The sequence below is a fragment of the Anas acuta genome, chromosome 25 (assembly GCF_963932015.1).
Source record: "Anas acuta chromosome 25, bAnaAcu1.1, whole genome shotgun sequence".
Lineage (NCBI taxonomy): Eukaryota > Metazoa > Chordata > Aves > Anseriformes > Anatidae > Anas > Anas acuta.
The window spans coordinates 1,567,407-1,595,123 of NC_089003.1; the positions used below are offsets into that span (position 1 = coordinate 1,567,407).

Consider the following 27,717-nt stretch of genomic DNA (forward strand, 5'->3'; position numbering starts at 1 on the left):
TCACCATCTGATAAAAATAGACAGCAGATAGATTAAGCACGTGAACATATGAATGGAGATCTCCTTCACACGAGGGACAAAAGGCTGTAAGAGAAGTATGATAACAGAATGAAAAGTCAGAGGCAACAGATACCTAATCTATTTTCTAGACAAAACAGAGTTATTCTCTCTAATCCATTATGTGCCCTACCTGACCATCTTAAGGTCAGATCAATTTGCCACTGCCGTGGCACTGCGTATTTCAATCTAACCTCCCTGGGTATCTGGGGCTAATGATGACATAAATGGATGGTGTCTCTCCTACCGAGACATCCTGCATTGCACCTTAATTTTATAAACCAGATGGCTTATTATACCCTTCTCCCTTCCCACGTTTAAACTTAAGGCCGGGTAAAACATAGGGCTATGGGTCAGCTTCAGAGCTACTGTTAAAACCAGTGTTGTCTAGTATTTCAGTAATACACACCATGAGAAATAAAACCATTTCGTGCTGCAGTTTTGTGAACAATATTCCTTACTAAATCCCACTTGAGTTCCAGGAACAGCATGACACTATCATGACATGGCAGCAGACTGAAACCAAACCTTTTGGGAGCTGGTTTTAAACTCGAGTCTTCAAATTTTGGAACAAAAAAAGACAACAGATACCACACAGTACAAAATAGTAATTATTTATATTTTCAAAAAAAAAAAAAAAGTTACCAGCTATTTTGAAACTTCTTCCCTGTAAGAAGAGTGACTAATAGAAAGGAACAGGACTGGCTCCTATACAGTCAGCAAGTCAGGTACAAACAGTTGTTAAGAATCATTTAGCAACTCAGGACAGGGACTTTTGACGCAGCGTTCATGAACAATAAAATTTCTCCTTTTTTTTTTTTTCTTAAAAAAGGGGGAGGAGGGAAATAAAGCAGGGAAAAATGCCAAAAACATTTTCCACAATATCTAAAAACAGTAACTGTTGTTCTTATCAGACGGCACGCTCCAGATCAAGGATTCTTCTAGTCCTTTCAAAACCAATACAGACTTGCCAAAGGCTGCCTTCAGTCTATTCACACCCTCCAGAACACACAGCCTCTCACTGTCCCCTTTCACTTCAACCTGTCATTTTATAAAAGGTGTTTTTTTTCTTTTTTTTTTTCTTTTTTTTTTCTTTTTTTTTTTTTTGCAATTAACATACAAGTGCTACTAACAGAGAAACTGATCTTCTTGTTGCTGGATGGCAATAAGGAGTTACACAAACGTCCAGTTTTTAGCTCAGCTGGAAGGACTTAAATTCTCTTTTTTGATATAAATACTACTGGAGCTCCCATCAGGTACTTCCTTTCCAGAACCTCACTGGAAATTCTTTTTAACCCCCCAATGCTCTCTCCAAAACTAAAATGTCCTCTTGCTCCAGGCATCTGACGGTTTGTTCTGTGCTGCCAGACGCAGAGATGTTGTTTTCCCCCAGTACCACTGCTGGGTTTTTCTGACATGGGTCGGTGCCTAAACCGAACCCTGTACTTAATTGACTCAGCCAAGTCGAAGGGAACACACAGACGATGCAGCGACAGGGATTCGTTAGGTTGAACAGCCCCAGAGCCCCAGGCCCACCCTCCCCCCTCTCCCCAAGTTACTTGGTGCTGTTTTAAAAAGTCTGGGTGTCACGAAGCAGTCTCTTCCCCCCAACAACAGAGTATAAGCTCCACAGATTTCGCTGTCTACCTGGTGGTCAAGGTTAGAGCAGCAACAGCTGATGCTGCTTCCAGAAAAACACGGGGTGTTGTGATAGACAGGACTTTAGGATTGCTTCAGTCGCTTACGTGGAGGTCCCAGAAAGGGACACTGTGCAGAGGCCAAAGAGCGATACGCCTCAGCCACCAAATGGGGATGTGATACTACCATAGACTTCCAGCCTGATGTCTCCATGACGTCAGAAGCATGACTAGAAATAAGAGAAAATAAATCTGAAGTTATTGTCTGGGGATAACAAGGATTAACAGGTACTTCCCACATGCTTAAGGAACCTGACATTTTCAGCATACTATTTTAGGATCACTCTAGATGCATGCTTAGCAGAGATCACAAGCTTTGGCTCTGCTGGTGCAACTGTATGCTGGACAGTCCTTCACCCTAAGGATGAAAAACCTCAAACACCCACAATCCCAAGTGGATGACAGCAGCAGCACAGTGCTCATCTACCCCGACCCCCCAAGCATAGGAGCATTTTCAATCAATATAAAAAATAGTGAGAAAAATTGCATTAACTAACAGATAGGACTAAAAAATGTTTCTGGACAAAGTAGTTGGTCATCATTTTGTATCTACGGAAAGGTCTGTTGTACTAGTTGCAAATAGTCCTTCAGTATCTGGGAGTACATGCTAGAAGTTCTCATGATCTTAAAAAGAAATCCAGAACAGCTCTGCTGTACACTGAACACAGTCCCAGCAGGACAAGGGTAACCAGCCCTCAGGGCAATGCCACTTCTGGGATGCCAGACAAAGGAAGGACCACAATGGAAGAATGGAAAAAAACAAGCACAACGCAGAGGAGAATCTCCTCTGCATGTGACTGCTCACAAGATGCCGCATCCTGGAACAAGAGTAAACTCACTAATTAATGAAGTCCACTGCTTGAGTTTTCAGTTGATCAGCACTATGTAGGTCAGCCAGAATGAGGATCTCCGCTGCGTTTTCCACGGACAGGTTACTGCACAGTGCATCCTCACACATCACCTTCAGACGCTCCAGAGCGTACTGCAAAATACAAACCAAAGTACAGTTACAACAAAGAAAGCCTGAGTTAGCCTGAAGTGAAGTCTTACTTGTGCTCCTTTACTCTTCAGTAACAAAACTACTCTACTGTGCTGAACAGACCTCTTCACTTTGCTACATGGATCTGAACTGTACTGAAAGAAGTGGTGACCAGCGAAAAAGGAGAATCATTGAGTGCCCACCCTGAGGAAAGCAATGGAGAGGAAGCATACCCACCATAACTCTCATCCCAGGCTTCTTGTCTTACTGGTGCTGTGTTCATGCTTTGAAATGAGAATTTCAGCTCACCTTTACCACTACCTCAGTGACTTCAAGGTACTCAATGCTAAAACCAAATCCTTATTCTCACTTTATTACCACATGATAGTATTACTCAGATTCAGTGGGGAGACCTATCTAATAGTGAATGCTCCATAGGTGTTCCAGGGATGTTTAGGCAGCTTTCACTCAATTTCTTTGCCATTAATGACCTGTAATTTACAATTAGCCTTGCTCAAGTACATGCTACTAGTTTAATACTGAAATGCTAAATAAATGCCCCATTTCTTGCAGCTATCCAGCTGGAAAGAAAACATCACAGCTTGTCTGTAAAGCCCTAGCAAAAGCCCTACTCTAACTTCACATTCTCAAGCTATTTCCACCATTCTATCGTGCATTTACCTCAACATTTTTTAGATCCACAGGGTTTGGCTGTGTCAATGGTTTGAGAAATTCAAAGGACATGCTTAGCAGAGTGCCTTCTAATAAAATTTCACACTCTACTTTCTGCAGCACTTCAGTCGGTATTGAAACATGCAGAGTCAGCCAAGATTTTCAAAAGCAACACAGCAGTCTTGGGCAGGCTTCAGAAAGGTCAATGCTCAGAAAACTCTAAGTCACTTGTTATCAAGAAACAAAACCCATATGCCAAACCTCAGTCTTTTAGAATACCACAGCTGCACACTAAGACTGAGATACTTCCGAAAATCTTGGTATGTGTGAAGTGGTTGTAGGGTTTTGTTGCTCTTTGGATGAAACACACTGAGTATTTCTGAATATTCTAGATCCTGTAATTACAATTCACAAGGATTAGGAGAGTAGCTAATTTGATGCAGTTCTTACATAAGTAGTAACATTACCTCTACATAAGTTGTTCTAAAGATTGAACACTATAAGTCTCCCTCATGTTATGACTTAAACTGAGTGACATTTCTAGAAAAATAATCTTTAAGATCATTATTTTATTTTTTATCTGAGAGAGAACTGCATTTGAGGGTATCCTTCATGCTGTTTATAAGGCTTTTTTAGACAACTTCAAGATGGCATGGTATACAAACACCAGTTCTTCACTGTGTGTAGCCACATTCAGAAAAGATACGGGACGTGTAAGGGCTGCTCTGTCAACCTCAACAGAGAGCTGGTAACCAGCTCATCTGCAGGACAGCTGGAGTGCTCACCATATGATAAGCACTATTGCTATAAATTGATTTTATATTCTGATCGAGTTTTGCGTTGCGTTATGATTACATTTAGATGAATAATTTTAAATTATAGAAACATTTTTTCACTTAAGACTCAGAGACAGTAATTACTTCAATTGAGGCATGGCACTCATAACCAGGACAGTTTTCTCCCATCAGAACATCTGAGAAGGCAAATCAAATTTACTTGCTTAATCTGTATCAATAACTAAAACAGTTTCAAATGAGGGGCAAACCATTAGTTTATGTTATTGTCTGTCAGTAACTTAAAATGCAGCAAACGAAGCTTAAAATTATTCCCTTTGTAAATTGAATATTCTCCTCCATGCATGTACAATTTTTATTTCGATTTTCACTACGAATAGCTCAGCTTCTAATTACATAGTTGGGCAAAAGTAGCCATTCTGGTCTCTCAGGTACCAAGATTTCCCCTTCCCCCCTTTCTTAATTACACTTTAAAAAAGAAAAAAGAAAAAAGAAAAAAAAGCCCTACCTAATAGCATTCTTACCCAAGAGGCTGAAATAGTATCTCCTGGGCTCAGAAGACGTGTTTTGTTTTGGTTTTGGTCTAATTACATATTTTCCCCAAGAGATGGGAGGAACTCAGAAGAAGCTGTTTCGGTCTCTTGAGTAAATAATAGATGTTTTATGTGCTTTCTTGAAAGATTTTTTATTTCTGCTTTTAAAAGACACACAATGAGTTTAAAAGGAAAAAAACCTGCATTAAAAGCCAAGAAATTCGAAGTTAAAGCCTACTCTGTCCTTAATGTACTGCTTCTTGCTTACACTTGTCTCAGTTAAAGATGCTATGTGTGCTCTCAATCAATACTCTTTAAATATTGAATAAAATATGTGGCAATGATTATAATCAGGCCAAGAATCTGCTTGCATTTATTTCCCATTTTAATTCTAGTTGCAGTGGACTACTAATGGCGTATGGAGCATTTCACCTCTAAATCAGCATTTTTGCTTAAGCCCAGGTCTGCAGTGACAGGGGACTCGATGGCTGTGTGGTGGTTTGCGTGGAACAAGGTTACATGCATCCACATCTACAAATCCACCACCCTATCTGGCACCCACAAGAGAATCCAAGGACTGAAGAAGCATGGAGACTGAACTACGCTCTCACCCCTAGAGGTGGTCCCTCCAGGTCAGAGTTGAGGCACATTGGCAGGGCAGTGTGGAGAATCTTGCACTGCTGCTACCCGTGCTGAACCTGTTCGATGGATAAATTCGGGACTTAGTCTCCAGTGCTGTCAAACTGGCATCTTTCACCAGCACTAAATTCACTTTTAAGAGAAAAAAAAGAAAAAGGAAATAAAATTTTGGTTATATATTACGAATTTTCACTGGTTAAGACGGCTCACTGGCCAGCAGAGCACGCTCTTCTGTCCTTGGTGCTGCAAAAGGAAGGAGGCAGAGGCTGGCTGGCTGGCAAGGCCACAGCGCTGTGCCTGCTACACGGGGACTACCAGCAGCCTTCCAGTCAGAGCATCCCCGGCACCTCCCTGGCAAGGACCCTGCAAAACCACCGCAGGGTTAGGCAACAGGGCTTCCTCCAGTGCACCCCTTCTCTCCTCAAGCAGCAGGGACTGCCACTGCAAAAAGAAAATAAATAACAGGACCTTCCCACTCTTGGCTATCCATCAGTTTAGAGCATTTCTTGAAGCTGCTGATACCAGCCAGACCAGAAGGAGAAGCAGGCCCTGTTTGCCAAGACAGAGCACTACTTTTCAGATTTAGTAGTAACCATACTAAAAAAAAAATATATATTATATATATATATATATATATAGCCGGGTCCATCTTGATTTTTTCTTCTCACCCCAAGCTCTTATGGTAGATTAAGTTGAATAGAAACGTCCTCTGAAATTTTAAAAGTCTTACAAATGAGCAGTAGACAGACATTCCTGATCATTATATGTTAAGACGCGCAGCTCTAAGTATATGTATCTATACTAGATCCAAGTTTACCTACAAGCCACAGCCATTCGATAAAACAATTCAAAGAAACTGCCCAACCACTATCATCACACGAAAAGCTTACTGCAGGAATATCCAAGGAGCTCTGTGTAAAGCAAGGCACACGTCATTGCTGGTTCTCTAAATAGCCATAAATCCCAACTGTACCTTGTCAGCAGCTGCCAGCAAGTCATCAGCCATTTTGTCAAGATTTGGTGCCTTCCCCGTGTAAATAAAGCACATCATTTCCTTAAAAACTTCAGGCTCCACATCATTGATTTCAACCCGATTCTGTAGCAGAGAAATGAAGCTTATTAAGATCCTGATAAGATGCTAAAGGCTTCCTTCTACCCGAGCTCTTTAAGTATTCACAGATTTGCTACAAACTATTCAGAATGTGTATTACTTGGACAGAAAACAAGAAAGGAAAAAATAAGCGGATGTAAAAAGAAAGATTCTGAGTAGTATTGCACAGCCTCTACTTCTCCCTGTCCCACCCCAAACACTTTCCCCTAGAGTTAGAAAGGTAACAATTGCCTCCTTGATCCCTTTCTTCCACCCTTCAGGACAGCTGAAGCAGAGATCTGCATCTAATGCGAGAAAAACAGTTAAAAGGGGACAGTAGTCACAAACACCACCTAAGAAATTAACTGACCAGTGATATTAAGAGTTGACCAGAGAGTTATTTGCCTAGCTGGAAGAGTTCTCCGTCTTGCAGGATCTTACCTTTTTACTCTCTTCCATCTCATGCTCAAACATGGCGCTGAAAACCGGTGAACGTGCTACAGCAGAGGGAAAAATAAAACATGGTTAGAGATGCTCCCTTACTCTTCAGGATGAGCTAAGTGTAGCCTGCCAACATTAACCCCATCACGATACTTAATTAAGGGAAAAAAAATAATGTATCTCCCATAGCAGACAGGGCAAGTTGAGTAGAACTGGTGAAGCACACAGGTTGTGATGTAATGTGGCCAATGCAGCTTGAAAGTGGGAGAATGAGTTTGCAGGAATTTCTTGAGTCCTTTCAAACAAGGCTGAAGAGCACAGAGGCAGTAAGGTATGTTTCTTGACTTTACAACAAAGTATTCCTCTGGTAACTGTTTCTTACAAATGTTTTAGGAATACATTATAGTAGACTACAGCCACAAAGGAATCCTCCTACCATCCTCTCTTTGCGGGGGAGGCAGGCAATTAAAAATGGAGTAGATATTTCTTCCTTCCCTGTAACGGTTCACAAAAAGCCTTTTACTACAGCTCTGCAGATAAAAAAGCTGCAGAAGCCTCCTTTAAAAAAGTAACTCAAAAAAAAAAAAATCCACCAAAACAACCATAGAACAATTGTATCAGTGTATTTCACTTGTCATCGTGCTGTTGTCTCCTATCCCACTAAGGCTCACCCAGCTCAATACTTACCTGCTAGGATGGCTTTGTGAGCCTGGAACTCCTGGCCTGCAACACACAGGCAGCAGTCCGTGAAGCGCGAGTTCTCCCAGAGCCCTCCCAGCTCATCTGCCAAGCGGCACTCTGGAACCTTCACCATGTTCATAGTATTTTGGCCGGAGATATTTACAGAGTCTTGTACCACACTAACCTGGGTGGAATGAAAAAAAAAAACAAACCAAAAAGTCATAAATCCACACTGGAAAACCAATCTCCCTACATGAATTTTTTAAGTTGTGTGCATAAATTAATGACACTTCCATGCGAATTAACAAGTTTTATTATATGGCTTTCCAAGAAGCAGAACTTTAAATGTTCTGCTTTTATAGACATCATTCCTGACCTACTTTTTTCCTTCTATCAACACTCTGAAACCCTCCCAAATCAATAATGCAATACAGACAGAAGTACAAATGAAAATGAAGTATACAGAGCACTTCTACAAGTGAGCACTTCAGCCACACATGCATACAAAAGCAGTGTCAGGGCAGCGCAGGACATTCTGAGCACCTCGAATGGTTTGCTGCTTTTGGTTCAGCACCAGAGTTGCATTTGCAGAGAGTTCGATGTTTCCATCACGTTAAAAAGAAAAAAAATGTATCAAAGAGTACAAGTGGGTTAAAAAAGGAACTTCATGCCAAATAATTAAAAATTTTTGGAGAAGGTAGATAAGATTCCTGACCACCTACTCCAAACCAGACATGGTTAGGCAGAGACCATATGCAATCATCCTGGCTGATGAATAACCTACACAAAGGGAACAGTTAAGAGTGTCTTCAGTACCAAAGCATTATTGTTAAACACAGTAAATCGTATGCCTTCTGTAGCAGACTCCAATTAGAAGAGATCAGAGTGACTAATGCTACCCTGCTATAACAAAGAATAAAAGGAACAAGATGATTGACAAGGAAGCATATGGGAAACTATTTGCTGGATTTGCTGTCAAATCCAGGTTAAATTTCAGTTCTATTAATAAGCAATGGCCAAAGGAGAACAATGGACTGCAAAGGAAGCTTCCCAGTAAAGTAAAAGTTGTAAATTATGAAGTGAGAGAGATGACAGAAGCACCTTGTTAAGGCAAATCTGCTGACAGCACATACCCCAACTCTTGACAAACCCCCAGTGGGTTTCTGATGGCAGGCACTCTTGGGTATTCCAGTTCATCTTGTATAAACTATACAACACTCAGAAATGAACAAATACCAGATGTTGCTTGCCAAAAAAGCACTAATAATGATTTGCCACAGCAAATGTGAGGAAGGTAACACTCTTCATCATTAATTTGACTGCTACATCTTTTTGCCCTGTGACTTCCAGACCAATAACATGGACTCAGACTCATTAAGAAGAAATTCTAAGACGCAGGTCCCCTGCTGGAGTCCAACACTACAAGTATTTTTGACTGGTCTGTGATCAATCTGTGTCTCCAGTTAAATCAACAAGTCAATCCTCTTCATACATGAAAGAAATTCAGTTACTCACATTAAAAAAATATAAAACATGTTTTTTCACGTAAGGAGTTCAGACTGGTAGACTCACAGTGGTAACCAGCCTCAGATGTCAAAATAGTTAAAGTTTTGCTTAAGCTATTTTCAACATCTTAGCAAGGGAACTAAACACTACCTAGCTCAGAAGGGAACTACTGCCGTAACTTTGGGAACACTGTTCTTTTTGGAGATTTGCCATAATGCATTTACCTATGATGTTGGAATATAATTTAAACAGCAAAAAATAATCCAGTTGGGATAGGAACAATCAACCCCATCTGCAAAACAGAGGCTGAAGAATCCCCAAACTGACAAGTAAACGAGGTCAGACTTGAAATGCTTGACAAGAATCATCATTCTCTGCCTTAATAGCATTTTCAGGGAGATATTATCCAAGTTCAGCGCTGGCCATGAGCAGAGAGCAAAAGGCTTTTTTCTTTTAAGTTTAATAAAGCAATGAGAAGGCACAGCAGAGACACTCAGCAACCTTTTGGTCTACAGAAAACCCCAACGTATCTCCACATAACAAGTGTTTCAACATCAAGTATTGCTAACTCTTTAGGGGGTTTCTACATACAAAACATGCTTGTTGAAAGTACAGATGTGAGCAGTATCACTTGGCACCTGTGACCAGCAGGGAAGTGTTAGGAGAGCATATGGCACACCTGTTTACATGCTAGGAGACTTATAAGCTCAGGGAAGGAAGGGAAAAAAAAAAAAGGCAAGCTGTTGAAAGTTCTCTCCAAACTGTTTCCATACAGTGTAACTTTCTTCCCTTAATAGAACTATAAACTTCAGGTTTCTTATATAATAGACTGTGGAACAAACTGAAAGAGAAAACAGAAGCTAGCAAGGGCAGGTGAAGCCAGCAGCAAGTTTTCATCCAGCAGAAAGAAAAACACTGAACAGATGCTTTTGAAGGGAGCATTTCAGTAAAAAGTGGACTGATCGCCTTGGTACTGGTTGCCAAGCCTACTGGTGGATCTCAGCTTTCTCTACATCACAGATCGCAAATTCCCTTCTCTGACATCATTTTTTTGAGTTTTACTCCACAATTCTTGAGTTCTCTGGCTCATTTATTATGAAGGAAAGAGTAATTGCCAGACATATGGAGGTGTCACCCAAGCCATCGCTCTCTTCTTCCCCCACATTGCTAGAAGTGTTGAAGGAAGGGCTCCCTCCATGACAGCAGTGGTTTAAGCAATGATTGAGCACAAATCCTTCAGGAGATGTTAGCTAATTTATGTATGTGAATGTTTATGATGGCTAGACCAAGCTACAAAACCCAAAATCCAACATCACAACCAAACAGCTGTCAAACTTGGACTGAAGCATCCCTTTTAATCCTGGAAGAAAATGCAGCAAAAGAAAAGACAACTCCCACAAAAACATAGTGTGGGAGACCTGAAGAGAGGACAACTTTTTCTACCTGTATTCTAGCAAAAATTGCAGCTACGAAGAGTTATTTTGCAGTTAACAAAATGATAGAAATAGACAACAGAGGCTCTGGAGACACTAAATTAGAGTTTATATTTGCCCATTAAGTTTCCTAGACTTAAACATCTAGCTTTAGAAATTACTGTCTGCATCTTCATCTGAAAATATTATTAGTGAAGAATTCTGTAAGCAGTTGCAGAAAAACAACACAACAAACAAAACCTATGGTTACTCCAGAATTCGTTTATCTTACCTTTTTGTTTCTGTTAGATGTACAGAAACACTCAAAAGACAGAAGTAGCCTTTTTTACTCAGTAGGGAAGTAACAGGCATGACAGTTTTCACTACAGAGCTAGCACTGGTTCTCATCCCAAGTGAATTTCAAATTAAGGAGTACAAACAGATGGTTGGTAATATTAAATCAGAAGTGAAATGATAATCAAACATGCTTAATTCCTACCACCATCACAGGTAAGAGACAAATATAAAGTAGCAAAAAATAAATGGAAGTGAAATAGAATGAATCACACGTAGAAAAAGCCACCGCACACAGAGGCACGCACGCACACAAATAAAATCTAAGTGCTACATAAACAGCCACTATTTCTCCTGACACCTCTGACTCCTTAAAAGCAATGATGAGAAATAAGGTCACATCTACCTGAAGCTAATGGAACTGCTATTCTTTCAGCTGCACAGGAAGACTTACCTCACAGAAGAGAGTGAGTTTGTCATCTGGAAGAAGTCCATTGGCTTCATCCAGAAGAAAGTCTCTTCTAATAAATTTTTTGAATCCCCAGTCCTTGCCTTGTACAAATCGATACGCTCGCTGGCTCTCTGAAAGAAAGACACGGTGCTTCAAACAACAGCTGAATGACTTGCTTGATCAAACAGTAAAAGACAAACAACTGACCCCTACAGATAAAAAGCGTTTTTACACACCCATTGCTTTTGTTTCTTCTCCTTTAGCATTCAGGATGGAGAATTTGAACTTTGCTCGAACTTCACTTTTTGGACAGCTCACCAGCAACAGATAGAGGGATAGATAATCTTTACTTTCTTCATCCAAGCCTTTAGGGTTCACGCGTAAACACCTGTAGAAGCAGGCATCTGAATGAGATGTCAGGAACAGTTTTTGGAAGGTCATTCAGAGCTTTCAAAGAAAGGGCAGTAGCATTTTCACACTAAAAAGTACAGCAAACAAGTTCTGCTTAAAAACTGCTGAACCACAAGGAAAAAAACAGATAGCTAAAGAGATTGGAACTGTGCATTACAGTCAGCCTCATGCTACATCTTCAAAAAAGGTAATGACCCATAAGCAGTAATATGGGCAAACCAGTTCAAAAACCATGGTGCAGAAGGGGTATCCAAGGGGGTGTAGTTTTGAATATTGAAAAGCACCATGCATGACAACCTTCACAGAAGGGAAGCGAAAGAAGCAGCAGAATAGATGCAATGGATTCAAAGAATTGAAAAATATTAGAGAAACGAGAGGTAAAGTTCCACAGGAAACAGCTCAAAGGCAAAACACGGATTTCTGGAAGGCTGAAAGCTTCTCAAAAGCTTAATACTAGGGCAAAAAAGAGAAAACTACTCCTGGGTGAAGGAAAAGTAGCATAAGTGCAAGAAAAAGGTAACTCATAAGCACTTCCATGACCTGAAACTTGACACATCGTGTAACAAGCAGCAAAAATCATGCTGAATGACTAATAGCTCAAACACACAGGGACAAAAATCACGAAGACCAAGGCATGAGAATGAGATCTGACTAGCAAAGGTTATAAAGGTAAGTAATTTAATAACAAGAAGCAGTCCAACGAAAGCACAGGTCTGCCACCCGAAGGAAGGGAACACAAATTATATCGCACATACACATCCCTAAATTAAATAATTTAGTGGCTAACTTGCTGCAATCGAGACTAAGGAGGTTTAAAGAAAAAATGCCAAAACACTTCCTCGGGGAAGATGAGAAAGGTTGTGAAGGACCAGAAAAGGGTAAAAAAAAAAATAAAAAAAAGTCATCTTTAAAAAGCAGAAACTAAAAATGCAGGGAAAGGGATGATGGAAATAACTATGGAAGTCTCTGAATATATAAAAAGCTGCCATGAAGAGGAAGGTAATACAGTAGCAATAGCCTAAAATTGCAGGAAAGAAAATTTAGAGTGCAGGCAAAAATTATCTTTTTAACAACCTGGAGTATTAGGGGTTGAAGCTGGAAGGCAGAAGTGGAGCTTGAATACCCTGGCTGTAAACTCTCACTGGCTTCTAAGAGCTTACTAAGATAAAACATCAGTTATTTATGACAGAAAAAAAATTAAGACAGATTAATAATGTTCCATGCCATGCCTCTGTTTCAAGGCAGGATATGGTCTCCCTTCCAGCTCTACCTTCCACTACTACTTCTGCTGTTTTCCATTAGCAGAGAACATTTCTAATGGCCACATCCTCACATTTGTTCTGGGTCCAAACATTATGCTAAAGCAACAGTACATTCTCCCTGTGTGAACGTTGTGCATCCAAGGAAGCAAGCATTTCTATGCAGCACAGAGAAGGACAGCAAAATATCTTTGTTACTGAGCCCCAAGCTCCTTCACACAGTCGTACAAGCAAGGCGAACCTCCCTTCTGTGCTTCTTACTTACCATTTGAGTTTATCATTGGCTCCAGATGAAAAGGTTGAGCTTTTGATGACCTCACCCATTTCCTCTCGGCAGAAGCTGAAGTTGTTTATGGTCCACATGTAGGAAAACTTCACCACTTTAATCTTAAAACAGAGGATAATAGGCAGTTTAGGGCCATTTGCATTCATGCAAATCATCTTAAAAGACAAAAATTGAAATTCTGCAAGTTTTACTGAGTCACTTGTGTCACGAATAAATCGCAGGCACAGGACAACAGAGTTTGGACACGGCTGGCAGAGGTGGCCTCAGTGAATGCTGTTAGCAAGTCTGATGCCCTCTGAAAATCTGGAACCTAAATTTGTTTTGAATCCATTTCTTGCCACGGGTTCTAATGGGGTGGTTACCTTGGAGCATCCCCACACAGCACGGGCTTACCTGAGTGTAGCACCAGCTCTCTGCTACAGGTCCACTCGACATTTCTGCCGGAGGAGGAGGACTCGGCACCCTTGACATCGCCAGTTTGAAGATTAAACAGAATTTCACAACTCAGTGGAAGAAAGTTATACTAGATCTTCACCCTGTAAGTCCCCATAAAGAGACGAAGAAAAACAAACAAAACCAAAGCTAAGGACAAGAGAGAAAACTCCAGGAGCGCTGTTAAAACCTGTGGCACACAAGTTAAGGCAATCGTGCTTTCTATGCTTTCTTCCCCACAACACCTTCAAAATATGTTGTTCCATTTCAGCGGTTTGAAGTGTTACCATATGTTTTCTGAGGAGGGAATATACCACCTCCACTTATTCTTTCAATATGCCAGCTCTTTATGGGAAGAAACCCGGCATATAAATTCCTTCAAGCAGCAGACTCCCCGCTTGATTTGGGATTTACTGCTTCACCCTCAGGCCCCCGCTTGAACTCACTACTGCTCCCCACTTTCATTTGGAGAGTCTCACATCATCAGAGACCAGACCTCTCTCAAGCAAGGCTCCCACCAGTCTCCACTTCAGTTTACAGCTGTTTACTTGGGTTTTGAGTCATATTCACCTTCAGAAAGCAGCTGGCAATCCTGGCACACAGGTATTATCTAGTCATAAAACGAGCGTGTTGTTTTTTTTTTCCCCCTAAAGTTTAATTGCCTTTAAAAAAGCACAAATGAGTCCATGTAATCACTGAAAAAGAGATATTGGCTTTTAGCAGCTGAGAAATACTTAACCCTGCAGAGATGCCTACTTAAGCAATGGAAATTCATCTCCTGGAACGAAGCTCAGGGCCAAACAACCAACTCCTGAAGACCCACGCTGCCGTAAAACCAAGTGCCCACCCGACTGCACGCTTCACAACCTTCCTGCATTTGCAGTCTGTGCTGCGCGTGTGCAATGAGGAACGGGGTTAAACAACTCAGCACTTTAAAAAAGAAAGGGACATCAATATTCACTTTAGGTACTTGCTGCGGGTTTTATTACATTAAACTTAAAATTACCACCATTCCTCCAATGAAACTCAATTAAATCGCTCTGTGTCACTCAAATTAAGCCAAAATTAGCAGACACTAGTTCTGAATACTTAGCTAAACTGCCCTTCCACGTGCAACAATCAGTCTTGTCTCCAAGGGCATAATTTCTTCACTGTCCCCAGCCACGTGTATTTGGGGGATGGATAAAAGCTGTCATTCCAGCACAAGTAGCAAAAAAAAACCAACAAACCCTACCTCATCCTGATCGTGGCTGGGGAAACGATGCTTTTTTGCTGGTTTTAGTCTATTGGCAGGAGAGACCCAAGCTTTTTCTTTGTCTTTAGGGCTCACAGAAGCACTGCTCAAGTCCAGCCAGGCTGTTTTCTTGTTCTGTTCACTGCTATTTTTAATCTACATCATACATTTAATCTCCTGACTGTTACGTAGCACAGGTTTCCCAAAACACCCAGGCACAAAACGTGATCAAAACTCGATCTCCAGAGAACAAGCAGCCAGGGAGAGGACGAAGCTTCCTAAGCTTGCTGACAGCAACTTTGCACACAGAGCAACAAGATGCTAAGCCTAAGAAAAGTGACAAGTAGGAAGGTTTGACGAGAAGAAAGCACAACAAATACAGAGAACTCCAGAGTAAGACATGATATGGATTTTTTTGTAAAAACATAGTTCCAGGGATGCATCTCCTGATATACCTGGTCAAAAGAGTGCTCAGAATTAAATCCCAGAGCTAAAATCCAATTTGGTTCTCCTCTTCCCAGGGATTTTGGGCACAGCTCCTCGCTGCGAGACGCCCCAAAGAACAGTCGGTGAGCCAACGGCAACGCCTGCTCAGCATCCCCCCGGTGACACCGTGAGGTCACAATGCTGCTCTCCTGGGTTGGCTTCGGAGTAAAGTGACAAGGCCTAGGAGAGGAACCACTCTTCAACTTTGGGATTTACCCTCCGGTGTGCTCTCACACAAGACATTTATCAACAACAGGCAGTTTTCTGCAGGAAGACTTCAGTTTACCAGAAAGCTGAAGGTAAAATTTTACCCGGCTTTCTGGTAAAATGACATGAAAGGAGATTGCAGAGTTCAAAAATTCCAGTGGCTCCTTCCCCAACACTTTCTGTGTTGCAGCTGGAGTTTCTCTGTAAGATGCATCTAAACATCACCTCCACCTTCCTTATGGAAGGAAGTTTGAGAAAGCTCCCGTGCTCTGAAGGCTAGACAAATGAGCTAGAGATCCACAGGCCTATTTAATTTCCTTTGAGTAACTGTCACTTTCCTATCTTATATCCTTTCCTCCCAGATGGCTTGGATAGGCAGATGGTAATAAAAGTTGTGACAGCATGCTAATAGAATTGCTGCATGCCAGCACGTCATTCGTTACCCTTTTAAAAGGGCCCAAAGGGGACACAGGTTCTAGATTTTAGAGATTTTCTACTATTTGGAAAATACTTTCAGAGTTTAGTACATCAAAGCTTTCTGCAGATGCTTTGTGAGGCAATTAAATACAGTTAAGAAAAAAGATGCTGAACTGTATCATAGTCCTTGCTCAATATGGCAACCAACTGTCCATACCTGTATTAAATGAGAGCATGAACACTTCTAATGCTACAGAAAATAGTAATAAAAATGTAATATTCGTTAGTTTTGTTTTTTTTTGGTAAATGTTTGTTAAAAAAAAATAAATACAATGGAGGTTTTGCCACTTGCCTTGCTTCTCAAACACACAGAAATCCACTGAAACACATCCTTACAACTGCCATGTGCTGCTCCACCCTCAAGCACTGAGGGGCTCTCCTGGTACGGACCAATATTAAACACATTTTAAGTACCACGGCTGATTGAGCGTGCCCCATAGATTAAGTTTCTGAAATCAGCAGGGTCCCCCCGGTGTTTATTTGCTCATGAGCACTTAATATTTTACCAGTTCACACATCTTTAGGAACAGTGCTGGCATCTCTGAACTAGGAGTGAATTCCGAAGCGCTGCAGGCGGATTTTGAAGACATTTTATAAATAGTATAGATATCAAAATTTGTTATGGCCAGAAAAGGCAGGGACAAGCGTGAAGGTACAAGCATAGATACCAAGGCACAGGAAATGAAAAGACAAAATGTTATCTTATGGATCCCTCAAAGCCCATGTACAAGATCCAAGTCTCTGACTTTCTTGGATATAAGCAACAAAGAGCACTTGTCTCTGGACATATGTAAGATTACAGTTAAAAAATAAGAATAATTCTCACCTCACTCACAACCACTTCCAGATGAAGAAAATTTCTCTAGGAATCGGAGCCAGATCAGCCTTTTTTGAAGCACAGGAAATGTTCCCTTGCTACCCTGTCCTAACAATTACCTCCTGGCATAGCAGCCGTACCAAGACATCTCAGCTCAAAATTCCACCCACTGTGGGAATCAACCCTCTGAAGTGTTCTGTGAGCAGCAAAGACTTGGTCTGAGAGAGGTGGGGAGCATCAGCTCAAGCAATTGTTCTAGAACAGGCCTCAGAATGACTCAATTGTGATAAACAGAGCATTGATTTCTATTTCCTCTCATGATAAATGAACTACCTTTTAAGAAACCAGTTGCTTACAATAGAAAATTTCAAGTATATTCATCTTCTGCGAGCATTATTCACTGAAAATAAGTTTACTGACATCTGTGAAATGAACGTGCTTCAACTACGTGTTTCAAAAGCTGGGGTCGTTACTTCTTGGACAAGCGTCGGTATCGAAGAGTGTCCAAGCACAGAGCAAAGACTACCTAAGAACAGCAGGATATGCAGAGAAAAGGAGAGGGACAAAGATAACAGGAGCAATAAAACAAGGGGGATGAGAAATGGAAGCACAGGAAAAGGCCATTATCTTCCCGCTTTCTTCACGGCCTTGAAAGTGACAATGGAAGGCCTGAGTCTGCTGCCATAAAGAAGAAAAAAAAAGGCAAGTTAAGTGAACAAGCAAATGGGTATGCAATCCTACCTAACCGTGATGAGTAAGTTTTCAGATTTTAATGTATATGCTAAAGAGGACATCACGCCACTTTTCCTGCCTGGAATACCAGAGAAGGAAGCGATGATGGGCTCAGCAAAGCTTTCACCCGGCCTGTGCTAACGGCTGCCAGGCGATACTGATTGCAACCATTACCTCGCCTGTGGCAGGAAATCTCGCCTCGTTCCAAATGCAGGCTGAAGGCAGGCCCAGCGAGCTCCAGAGGTTACACAAAATCACCTAATTATTAACGTGCTGCTGTAGAAGAAACTGCACTGAGGTAGCAAACGACCTGCAGTAATAAAAATAGATTAGATTAGAAATGAACGCTTTCCAAAGATGAAAGTGACCCGTATCAAGAATCTACGTTTGAAAGGAAGCTGGTTTACAAAAGCGAGAGGCTTATCCTTCCGGAACAAAGTAAGGTGAGTAATTCTTCAAGAACAAGAAGCCAATCGCCGCCTGGAAAAAAGAAGTAAGCTGGAAAGGACAAACGTGAGGAGGAGACGCAGAGGTTTAACCATAACTGAGCTTGAGGGAAGAATAACTCCTGCCCATATGGTGGTTGGTGCATTCCACTGGAAAGCCAGCAGGACGTGCACTGTGTCCTCTATTTTCTGTGCTCTCCAGACTAAAAGATGTTATCGACCCTGGTAAGTGCCATCAAGACTCAAAGCGACACCCAGAGTTTCAATGGGCACCTTGTGTTATTTAAAACACAGCCCTCACATCTCATTCATCTCACTCCCTTTTATTCCACCTGAAGCTGCCAGGCGCATAGGAGAAGGCCAAAGTCCCCAGGTCACAACAGGGCCCTCTGGAGGCTACATAAAAGGAAGATTTTAACCGAGGAATTGATGCAGACACACACACCTTAATTCACTTTATTCCAGATAATTCATCATAAGTCAGAACATCCAGAATTAGCCTCCTCCCAGCTTTTTTTGGGGGTGGTGGGCTGGTGGATATGACATAATGAAAATGTAAAGAGTTATCTAGAAAACGATATTTTCAACACAATTAATAAAATGCTCACAAAGCACTGAATATTGGCAGGTCAACCCAGTCCCTAAATTCAGTTCCTAAAATTCCACTTCAAGAAAGATTCCAACAATAATGGATCTTTTCCATTCTTAGAGCGTTTTTTTTCCCCCCTTAAACCAATTCTCCTGTTACAAAACAAGGGAGGGAAAGGAAAAAATGCTGTCATCTACAGAAATGACAATGTCTACGAAAATCTTATGGGATAGGGAAGGAAAGAGGAAACGAAACGGGAACACTGCCAGTGAAATGTCGACATTGTAAGGAGAATAACAATTTTTACACACATTTCATAAGAAAGGAAAGAAAACCCAGTGTTATTTAGCTGAAGACCATCTACCACCCCTTCTCCTCCTTCCAAATACCTCCAGATAAATCACAAAGAGCTAAAAGTAAAGGAAAGACAGAGGAAGCTGGCGGTACAAAGCAGCCAAGGGTTCTCCAAATAACCTTCTCCTTTTATAAACAAATCCTCCGCTGAAAATTTCTGATCTTCAGGCATTAAAGCAAGTTGTATTTTAGATGTTCTTCTAAGACTGCTTCACACTGCCGTTTGACCAGATGCAGAAATCTTTATCCCCTCAAGCGCCACCTAACCCTAACCGTAAGTCACCCAACGTATCTTACAATCACATCCATGCTAGCAAATATAAAAAGTAAACAAATTCTTAAAAGCAAAATCAAACTTTTGGGAGGGATTTTAGAGCACTACTGTGTTTAAGTCATCACTCCTGTTTTCAGTAGATGTCCGCCCCATCTTTCACTCTTTTTATTTCCATTTTTAATCCTTTTGAGGTACGTCCCATGATATGTGCAGCTTAAATCTTAAATCACAACTATTTTCCTCTGATGTTAACCTTCCTCACACATTTTTTTTTTAGTTTAGATCATGACTACATTAAAAAGGAATAAATCTTACTACTTCCTGAAATTCTGCTTTTCACCTCTTCTCTTTTCCCTCCTGCTGATCCATCCAACCTCATTTCTCTCCTCTTGCAAGGAAAAACATTATTTGAACTTAGGACTTGGAGGAACAACTGGCCTGAGCACACTTTTCTTCAATAAGAAATCCGATTGTTTTCAAAAGGACTTGTTATGGCCCATGAACTCTTATTTTAGATTCTCCCTCATGGGCAAATTGTACAAAGTATTTTACAGCTTCAGCTTCTACTTGTAAATTGTTACCTGTCACTTGTCAAGTAACTCAGTTGCCAATTTAACAGTTGGTTTTTGTTTGTATGGTTGGTTGGTTTCTTAAGAGTACAACATTTGCACTTCCACATCATCCAAATTCATCTTCCACATTAAAAGATAAAGCTGCTCAGGAAAACTACTCTTTCCCAGCACACTCCCTATGATCCCTGGGAAGCCTCTCATTCTGAAAACAGGCTGGCAGCAGCATGGTTTTTCTCCCCTCTGTAGGTTGTTCTTCTCTTGTACGAGTGACACGCTGTTAGAAATACCTCACACCTCTAAAATCCCAGCAGAATCCTGAGGAGTTGAAAATAACTGAAAGAAAAATGCCTAAGTGGTATGACGCCTAATCAGAGAACAAGCAAAAGCAGAAAATTAAGCGGGACCGAATTTGTCAATCGACTGCTGAGACTGGGGACGCCAAACACTGCTGCAGCACTCAAATGGGATTGCAGATCTGATCCCCTGCAAACCACCAAGACCATAATCCCCTCTGGAGCCTTTTATTTATATCAACTTTTCAGCGCCACAAACATCTGGTAGCTCCCACAGCACATTCTCCACTTGCCATCTTGCATTAATATTTTTAAGAGCTTATCAAACCCAACTTGAGCTGAAATACTGTTTCTGCCGTTATTATTCTGGAAATTAAGCTTTCAAGTAATAAATAGAGAGATTACAAGGCATGGCAAAAACTAGATGTCAACCTACTGGATGCTTTCACCTACTTGTAACAGCAGCAGGACTCCGGGATGGTTATCAGAATTACTTCAACCTGCTAAATGTAGAGATTATTTGATTGCCAAATAAAAGCACCCTTAGAAATCAGCATGTAAACCCAGCTTGTTAGAGACACGTGAGAAGAAGGCAGCAGTGTACTTCGTTCCAACAGGAGCTTCTACAAAACATACTACTAACAGGTAATAAATGCAATTTCAAGTTCTCCTGTTTGCCTGTTCTATCAGGGAATGCTCCTCTGACTCTTCTGTTTGTATAGGCAGGAAGAGTCCTTCCTTTTCTTTCTTTACTTTGTTTAAATTTTTCTGTAACCTCATCAGGCACCATCGTGAGAAGGAAGGAGGAGAGGAAGGAGATGGGAATGAAATCCCAACCAACTTCCAGCCCCAACCCAGCTTTACACTTTCCTCAAGAATCAGCAGCTGTGTTTTCTATCAAACGCATCGCACCTACTTCAATAAGGCACCGTGGTTTTGCTGGCGCAATTTTAATAATCTAACTCGCATTAACATCAAAACAATCCCATCTTCCCGTAAATCACGCTCCGAAAATAACACAATCATGGCACTCGCCTACACCCCTATTTGAATATCCTTACGAGTTCAGACCAAGATTATCTAATTAGTAAGACAAAGAGCAAAGACAAATTCTGGTAGCTCAGAGAATTCTGCATTTAGTTTGTTTTCAGTAAAGAGGAAAAAAGGCCAGAGGCATTCCTGGATTTCTGTTTATATTAGCGACACTGCAAACAGGGCAGCAAGGTGCATTCCTGTCACTGCTGCTGGCTTTAATGCTGTAACTCGTGTGATAAGTGAAAACTCCCCAGGGAAGTATCTTGGGCTCAGGGAGCTGATTTGCTGACTTTTTATTTTAGGCATCCATTCTAGGCTGCTGTTGGCATAGGCTATTTACTGAATCTTTAAAAAACAAAACAGGAATATAAAAGTACACAAAAACAAATTCCCAGAAGATACATAAATTTATATCCCCTTTTACGCTCCATCAACTGTTTAAAATCCAGCCTCAAAGAAGAAACCACAGTGACTGTTGCTTTTGATTTCCTCCTGCTTCCCTTTCCATCCTGGTAACAAACACGGTAAGAAGTCTTCCTACTATTTTTGCTATCAACAGTAAAGCTCAATAAGCTACTAAGCAACATTACCTAAAGAGAAATATCAGTTCTCTGCTAGCCAAGAACCAAATCTAAAACAGAGAAGTTAAAAATCATCACTACTAAGAAGCCGCAGGACTTTTCTCTCTTTTCAGGTTTGGCAAGGTTGGCACCCACCTCAAACAAAGAAGTCGCAGGAGGTTTCCAGGATACATCTGAATATAACCCTCTGTAAGGCGTGTGCTTGTGCTCCCTGATTGAAATTATGTTATATAAAGTTTAAACTGTGGTCATTTCACCATACTCCTACTTGCTGAGCAGCAGAAGACTGGGAGGCAGAATTCAGCACGATGGCAATTTTCCCCACTCCGGACTCAACCACCTATACAAACAATATTTTCCTCTCGAGGAAGATGCATCCACAAAATCACAGGCTAACAGGAAGCCTTAAGAAAACCGTCTGCACCTCAAACGCAGCAGCGAAAGATTGTTCCCTGAGTTTCATTTACCGGCCACAAGTGCTTCTAAGAAATTCATCAAACTGATACGTGTGGTTTTTAAGCACAAACGTTGAGGTCGGACACTTCCACAAAAAAGCAACTGAGGAAATGAAGGCACCGGCACAGCTGAGCATTTACATGATTTTGAAATTACAGAGAGAGATTTATAAGGTCGGGATACCCCGCCTGCAGTAGCCTGCCTTCCCTGCCTCTGAGGAAGGCATTGTGTGATGCTTTCACCGTATGATAATAGATTCTCCAGGGTTTAAAAATAAATAAATGTGGCAACGTTCTCCAACAGACAAAATAGTTAATCTGTAAGCACGATTCTAGCCAAGTTAACTGAAAACTTTTTACATCAATGCAGTCAGCGTCTGTTCTAGCCTCTTTATGCAGCAACACTTGGGAGGCAGCCAGGCAGCTTCTCTGCATTGCTATACAGCAGCTCCAGACGACTTAGTGTATCTATCTCCACCTGCTCTCCTGTCTCATGGCTGTAAGCATGTGTCTAAAACCATGGCTGTCATCTGAGCCCTTCTTTCAGACACAGAAGCAAATCCCCTGCTTTAGATCAAAAATAAAAATTAAAAAGGATTGCTTCTTAAGAGAAGAAGACAGAAGCACAGCCTGGCTAGCTTTAAAGCCTAAGCTGAAGAAATGAAACTTAATCTTGTGAAGTCCCCCACTAAAATAAACCGCTGCTGTGAGGGAGAAATTGCTATACACAATTATGATCTGATTTATGGTTTGTTGAACAAACGTCTGCAGCAATGAGCAAACAACGAGCACAGAACAGTAAACAGAACCAGACTTAAAAACACACATTCTCAAGCTGAATTAATTCTGCACCTGATCAAGTGCTGTAAGCAAACTTCAGCTTCTTGGTTGGCTCTAAGATCAGTAACTTTTTCTAGACCATTTCCTCTTCCCAGGCAGTTCTGCTGAACTCTCAGTTCTTGACACATCTCTGACAGAGATATTCACGCCTTATACACTCAATAAACAGCTATCTCCCAAACCTAAGTATGGGGATTAGCCCTCATGGAAAGGAGGAAAAAAACCTCAACAGCTCTACATCACTGTTTGAGTCCAATAAATCATATTAAGAACTTATACAGATACCATTCCTGCATATCCAAAGTTAAAAGAGTGAAATTCATAAAGTTCTGCCTGACATCTGAAGACAGGTTCCATCAGTCTTTTCTGACTGATGCTGCATAGATGTCACCCGGACATCTGATATCAAAAAGCATCCCAGCTTTACTAACGGGAAAGGTGACACAATAACTGCAAAGAAAGAGCAGCAATGCACAGGAACTTCAACTATCAGCCAGCAATGTAAGTGTGCCAGCATCCAACTACACACCCTAAATAAATTCACACGTCCTGCAACACGAAATGTTTCTCAACATTTAATCGCCGTAAGTGTACAGAGATCGAAACCTTCCAAACAATATCAAAGTACTTCTGTGATTCTGTACTATTACAAGTGGTTAAAAACTAGCGTGTTTCCAAGTTCAAACATGTAAGACACTTAAGGATGTAAACAAGGCCGTTCTCCTTTGCTAGGAAATGATTCTTATCAGATGTTGGTTCGATTTTTTAGAGGCATCAAAATTACTTTACACGATCTGCTGCCTAAGCCTTCCATCAGGCACACGTTAAAATTCACAGCACACATGCCACAGTTCCAGCAAAAGCCACTTTAAGTCCACCCCCACACTGTGTAACCTATTGAATAAAACCTCTAAAAGAGGCCCTGAAAAGCTGAACCTGCTATCCTGACACAAAAATGTTAACATTACGTTCTGTAGCAGTGTACCTCAAGTTAGCACCACCCTACTGCCTTGTGCCACTACATCAACGGCCAAAAAGTATCTTCCAGTTCTGAATTTAGAGTGTTTAATCCCTCCCATGGTCCTGACTTTAGAAACTCCACCGATGTCTCAAGATCCACAGAGCTGTAAGACCAGCTCCGCCTCACAGAACACAACGCTGCCACTCCTGCCTGTAGCCAAAGAATTTACTCACAGGATAAAAATGAACTCCCAAGTCTTTCCCGGGCATTTGCTATACAGTCAGTGGTTCTGCATCTTTTTTGTCCTAAAGACGTAGAGGAAAAACAAAATATAAAAATAAACAAATGACATCTGACATGTGCTACGTATTTTCTTAAAAACTCAGCTATGCAGAGCAGCAAAGAGGAAGAGAATTCCAGAATTGCTCAGCTCCTTCCTTCCAAAACACAAAGTTCAGTGAAGGGACATTTGACAACAGGAAACCAAGAAAGTAAGTTCTAATCTCTGAATATAGTTTCTTAAAAACAACAGCTTCTTTGCCTCCTCAGGGGAAGTATTTTAAACAACATATGAATATTTTAATCTTGTGTTGGTTTCCTGTACTGTCATGCGCTCCTAGAACTTGGGACACATGCTTTATTTAAGAGGTCTCTCAAGTACACAGTGCAGGAGAGAACATGGTAGCAGCCTATCATCTGAGAATCAAGAAGTAACACCTTAAAAATTCTGTCTATAAAGATTTTTTTTTTTAAACACATTTTTGTTTTATTTCCTCTGCGTGCTGAGTAGGAAACGCCAGCAGAGATCGGAGCCGTACAGCAAGATCTTACATAATACTCCAATTGTGCAGAAAACTGAGCCAAAACTGGGAGGAGAGCTTGGATTTTACAAAATTACAGCAGATATCTCCAAATGTGAAACTACGAACGTAGCTGATAAAACAGCGACAGCTCGTGATCATACAAGAAATAAATATCTTTGCCTGCGTTATGCTGGATTTTGCAGAAATAACATCCAGGCAGAAAAGAAGCAGGCAGCTTCAAGTTTACGGGTCCACAGCGTCAGCCTAGGCAGCGGAATAGCGAGTCACACGGGTAAAACACTGACCAGAAGGCTGTGCCAAGAATAACGCTGGTAAGTCCCTCTTATTGTAAAGTGGATTGGTATCTAGAAGAAATCACACAGGGCAACAAACTCACTTCACAGTAAATACCTAGCACTAGGTCTGGCCAGAGCTCAGAAATAAACCCAGCACCCACACCACCCCACTGGTCAAGCTGGCTCAAAGGAAACAAACTGGGAGAGGATTGGTAAAGGGAATTATTTTTAACACTTATCAGGTCTAATAAACCTAACATGAGGGACAGCGCTCGTACCTTCTTCGTGTTAAAGCATCAATTAACGGGAATATCAATTACAAATAAAATTCCCTTTTTGAACCACTGCACTGTGACCTGCGAACGTGGGCTCCTTGAGACCACGTGGCAAACCAAAACTATTGCCATTTTAACCTCTGCTTATGATCTGCACCTGCATGCAAAGCCAGAAGGTTTTGGGGAGGAAGCACAGTTACTTTTACAACAGTGGCAAAGATAATCGAATTTTTTTTAATCAGGATATCAGGCTTGATGGCAGTTTCTATGATCCGATAGCAGGACAGTTTTGTGTTACTGTCCTCTACTGATAAAGTGACAGGATGACAGCTCACGATGCACTTCTGCTATCACGTTGGCCTGATCTTGATACACATCCACGACAGAAGTGCCATTAAGAAAAAAAATGGCTTTGTAATTCAGGTCACAACGAAACAAGTGACGTAATGAAACTGTATCATTTTGGGCCTCTGTTTAGAGAAAGTCACTGAGAAAGAAGGAAGACAGTTGTACGTTTTACTTAACTAATTTCGGTTTTTGTCATAGCCATAGAGTTCTGTTTCCCAAAGCATAAACAACAGTGAAATTCTTCCGACTTTTACAGGGCTACACACCAAGCCACTCCAGGCACAGCCATTCAGAACTGTGAAGAGGCCAAAAACACCACAAAAAAGGGTTCTTTTCCATATGTCACGACGATGCTCAAAATTACAAAAATGTAAACACGTCTAATACTGGTGAGTTAAAGAAAAAAAACGACAAGTAACACCGTATTCCACATTTCCCCCTCCAAATCACTTCTCAACAACCAATTCCACACGCAGCTTCGCACACACCAGGGGCATTACCAGGATAAAACATTAATCCACCCATCTCAGCAGCACAGCGCCCGGTGCGAACACCGGCCCACCGTTTCCGAGTCACGTTCACCACACACGGGAGGGGACGAGGGGGGCTTCCCGCCCCTTCCCACCCTGCCTGGTGCCGCACCGCTTCCTTCACCCACCCCCAGGGGCCGGGGGGCACACGGGGCCCGACCCCAACCGCCGGGGGGGGGCTCCCTCCTGGTTCATCAACCTGCCTCGAGCACTCCGAGGCCAAACCCAGCCCTGGCAGCCCCAGCCCGGCCCTGCTGCCACTCCACTCCCCTCACACGGCCCCTACCACCCTCAGCACCCCCCTCACTTTCTCCCCCTCAGGCCCTGCCGCCCCCTACCCCCCCCTCAGGCCCTCCCTCCCCCCCCCAGGCCCTCCCTGCCCCCCCAGCCCTTACCTCCCGGCCCTCAAGCACCTTTGCGGCCCCACGAAGGCCGGCTCCGCCGCGGGGGAAGGCCGAGCGGCCGGGGCCCAGGGCAGGTGCGGCTGCTGGGGATGGCGCCCCCCGGACCGTGCCCCCCCCCCCCCTCCCCTCCTTAGGAGAAGCCCAGCGGCCGCGGCTCACTATTTGGCAGCATGTCTTCCTCCGCCGCTCCCCCCCCCGCCCGCACGCCGCGGCTCACTATTCCGCAGGTCCCCGCAGCACCCTACTGCGCAGGCGCCGCGCACCACAACGCCCGTTCCCGGCGCCCCCCAGCCCCGGCCGCGCATGCGCACCGCCCGCCTCACGCCGCCTCCCCCGGCTCCTCGCTCGTCGCCGCCACCGCGCACGCGCGAAGCACCCGGCACGAGACCTCCCCGCCCCCGGCTTCCTGCTGCGCACGCGCCCTCCGCCAGCACGCCTGGCGACGCGCGTGCGCGCTCCGCCGCCACGCCCTCGCCTCTCCGCTGCGCATGCGCGCGCGGCGCTGCCTCCCCCCCTCCCCTCTCCGCCTGACGGGTGGCTCACTTTCTGGCAGCGCTCCGGAGCATGCACAGTGGCCCTCAGAGTCCCTTAGGGTGTACGGAGCTCACTATTTGGCAAGGCGCCGCTCCTGTCGCAGTGCCATTTAAACAGCCGGCGGAGGAGCGGAGCGGGGGGGGGGGGGGGCTGGCTCGTGCCGGTCTCTCAGGCGGCAGGGCCGGGAAGGAGCCGCCTCACACACACCTCCACAGCGGCGGTGCCGGCGGTCGTGAGGGGACGGCGCCGCCTTCCCCCCGGTCCCTGCGGCCTCGCTTCCAGTCCTCGCCCCGCTTCCTGCCGCTCCTGGCCCCGCACGGTCCCTCCCACCTCACCTGCGAAGGGTCCCGCTGGCCCCGGGCGGCCTCCTCGCACCGCCCAACCCTCACGCGGCCGCGCGCTCCCCCACCACAGCGCCCCGCAGCCGCCGAGCGGCGGCCGCACTGCGCATGCGCCACGCGAGGTGTTTGTGAGGGGGCGGGGGGGGGGAAGCGGGGTGCGAGGAGGGGGGCGGGGAAAAAGGCGGGAAGGGCGTCGAGC

At 43.0% G+C, this 27,717-nt stretch overlaps 1 protein-coding gene across 7 annotated transcripts; it reads right to left on the bottom strand.

Annotated features, from left to right (window-relative positions):
- Positions 1-655: 655 nt before the first annotated feature.
- Positions 656-27,651, bottom strand: SPOP (speckle type BTB/POZ protein). Of its 7 annotated transcripts, none has more exons than XM_068660836.1 (10): positions 27,513-27,651; positions 13,596-13,738; positions 13,182-13,303; positions 11,483-11,634; positions 11,250-11,377; positions 7,590-7,767; positions 6,903-6,958; positions 6,345-6,467; positions 2,594-2,736; positions 656-1,924 (listed from the first exon to the last, which is right to left on the bottom strand). In XM_068660836.1, exons 2-10 carry the CDS (start codon positions 13,671-13,673, stop codon positions 1,780-1,782), a joined length of 1,125 nt encoding a protein of 374 aa, XP_068516937.1. In that variant the 5' UTR covers positions 13,674-13,738; positions 27,513-27,651; the 3' UTR covers positions 656-1,779. The 7 variants fall into 7 exon arrangements, with proteins under 7 accessions (XP_068516937.1, XP_068516938.1, XP_068516943.1 ...); XM_068660837.1 differs by lacking the exon at positions 27,513-27,651 and adding an exon at positions 27,187-27,504; XM_068660842.1 differs by lacking the exon at positions 27,513-27,651 and adding an exon at positions 26,803-26,913.
- Positions 27,652-27,717: the final 66 nt, after the last annotated feature.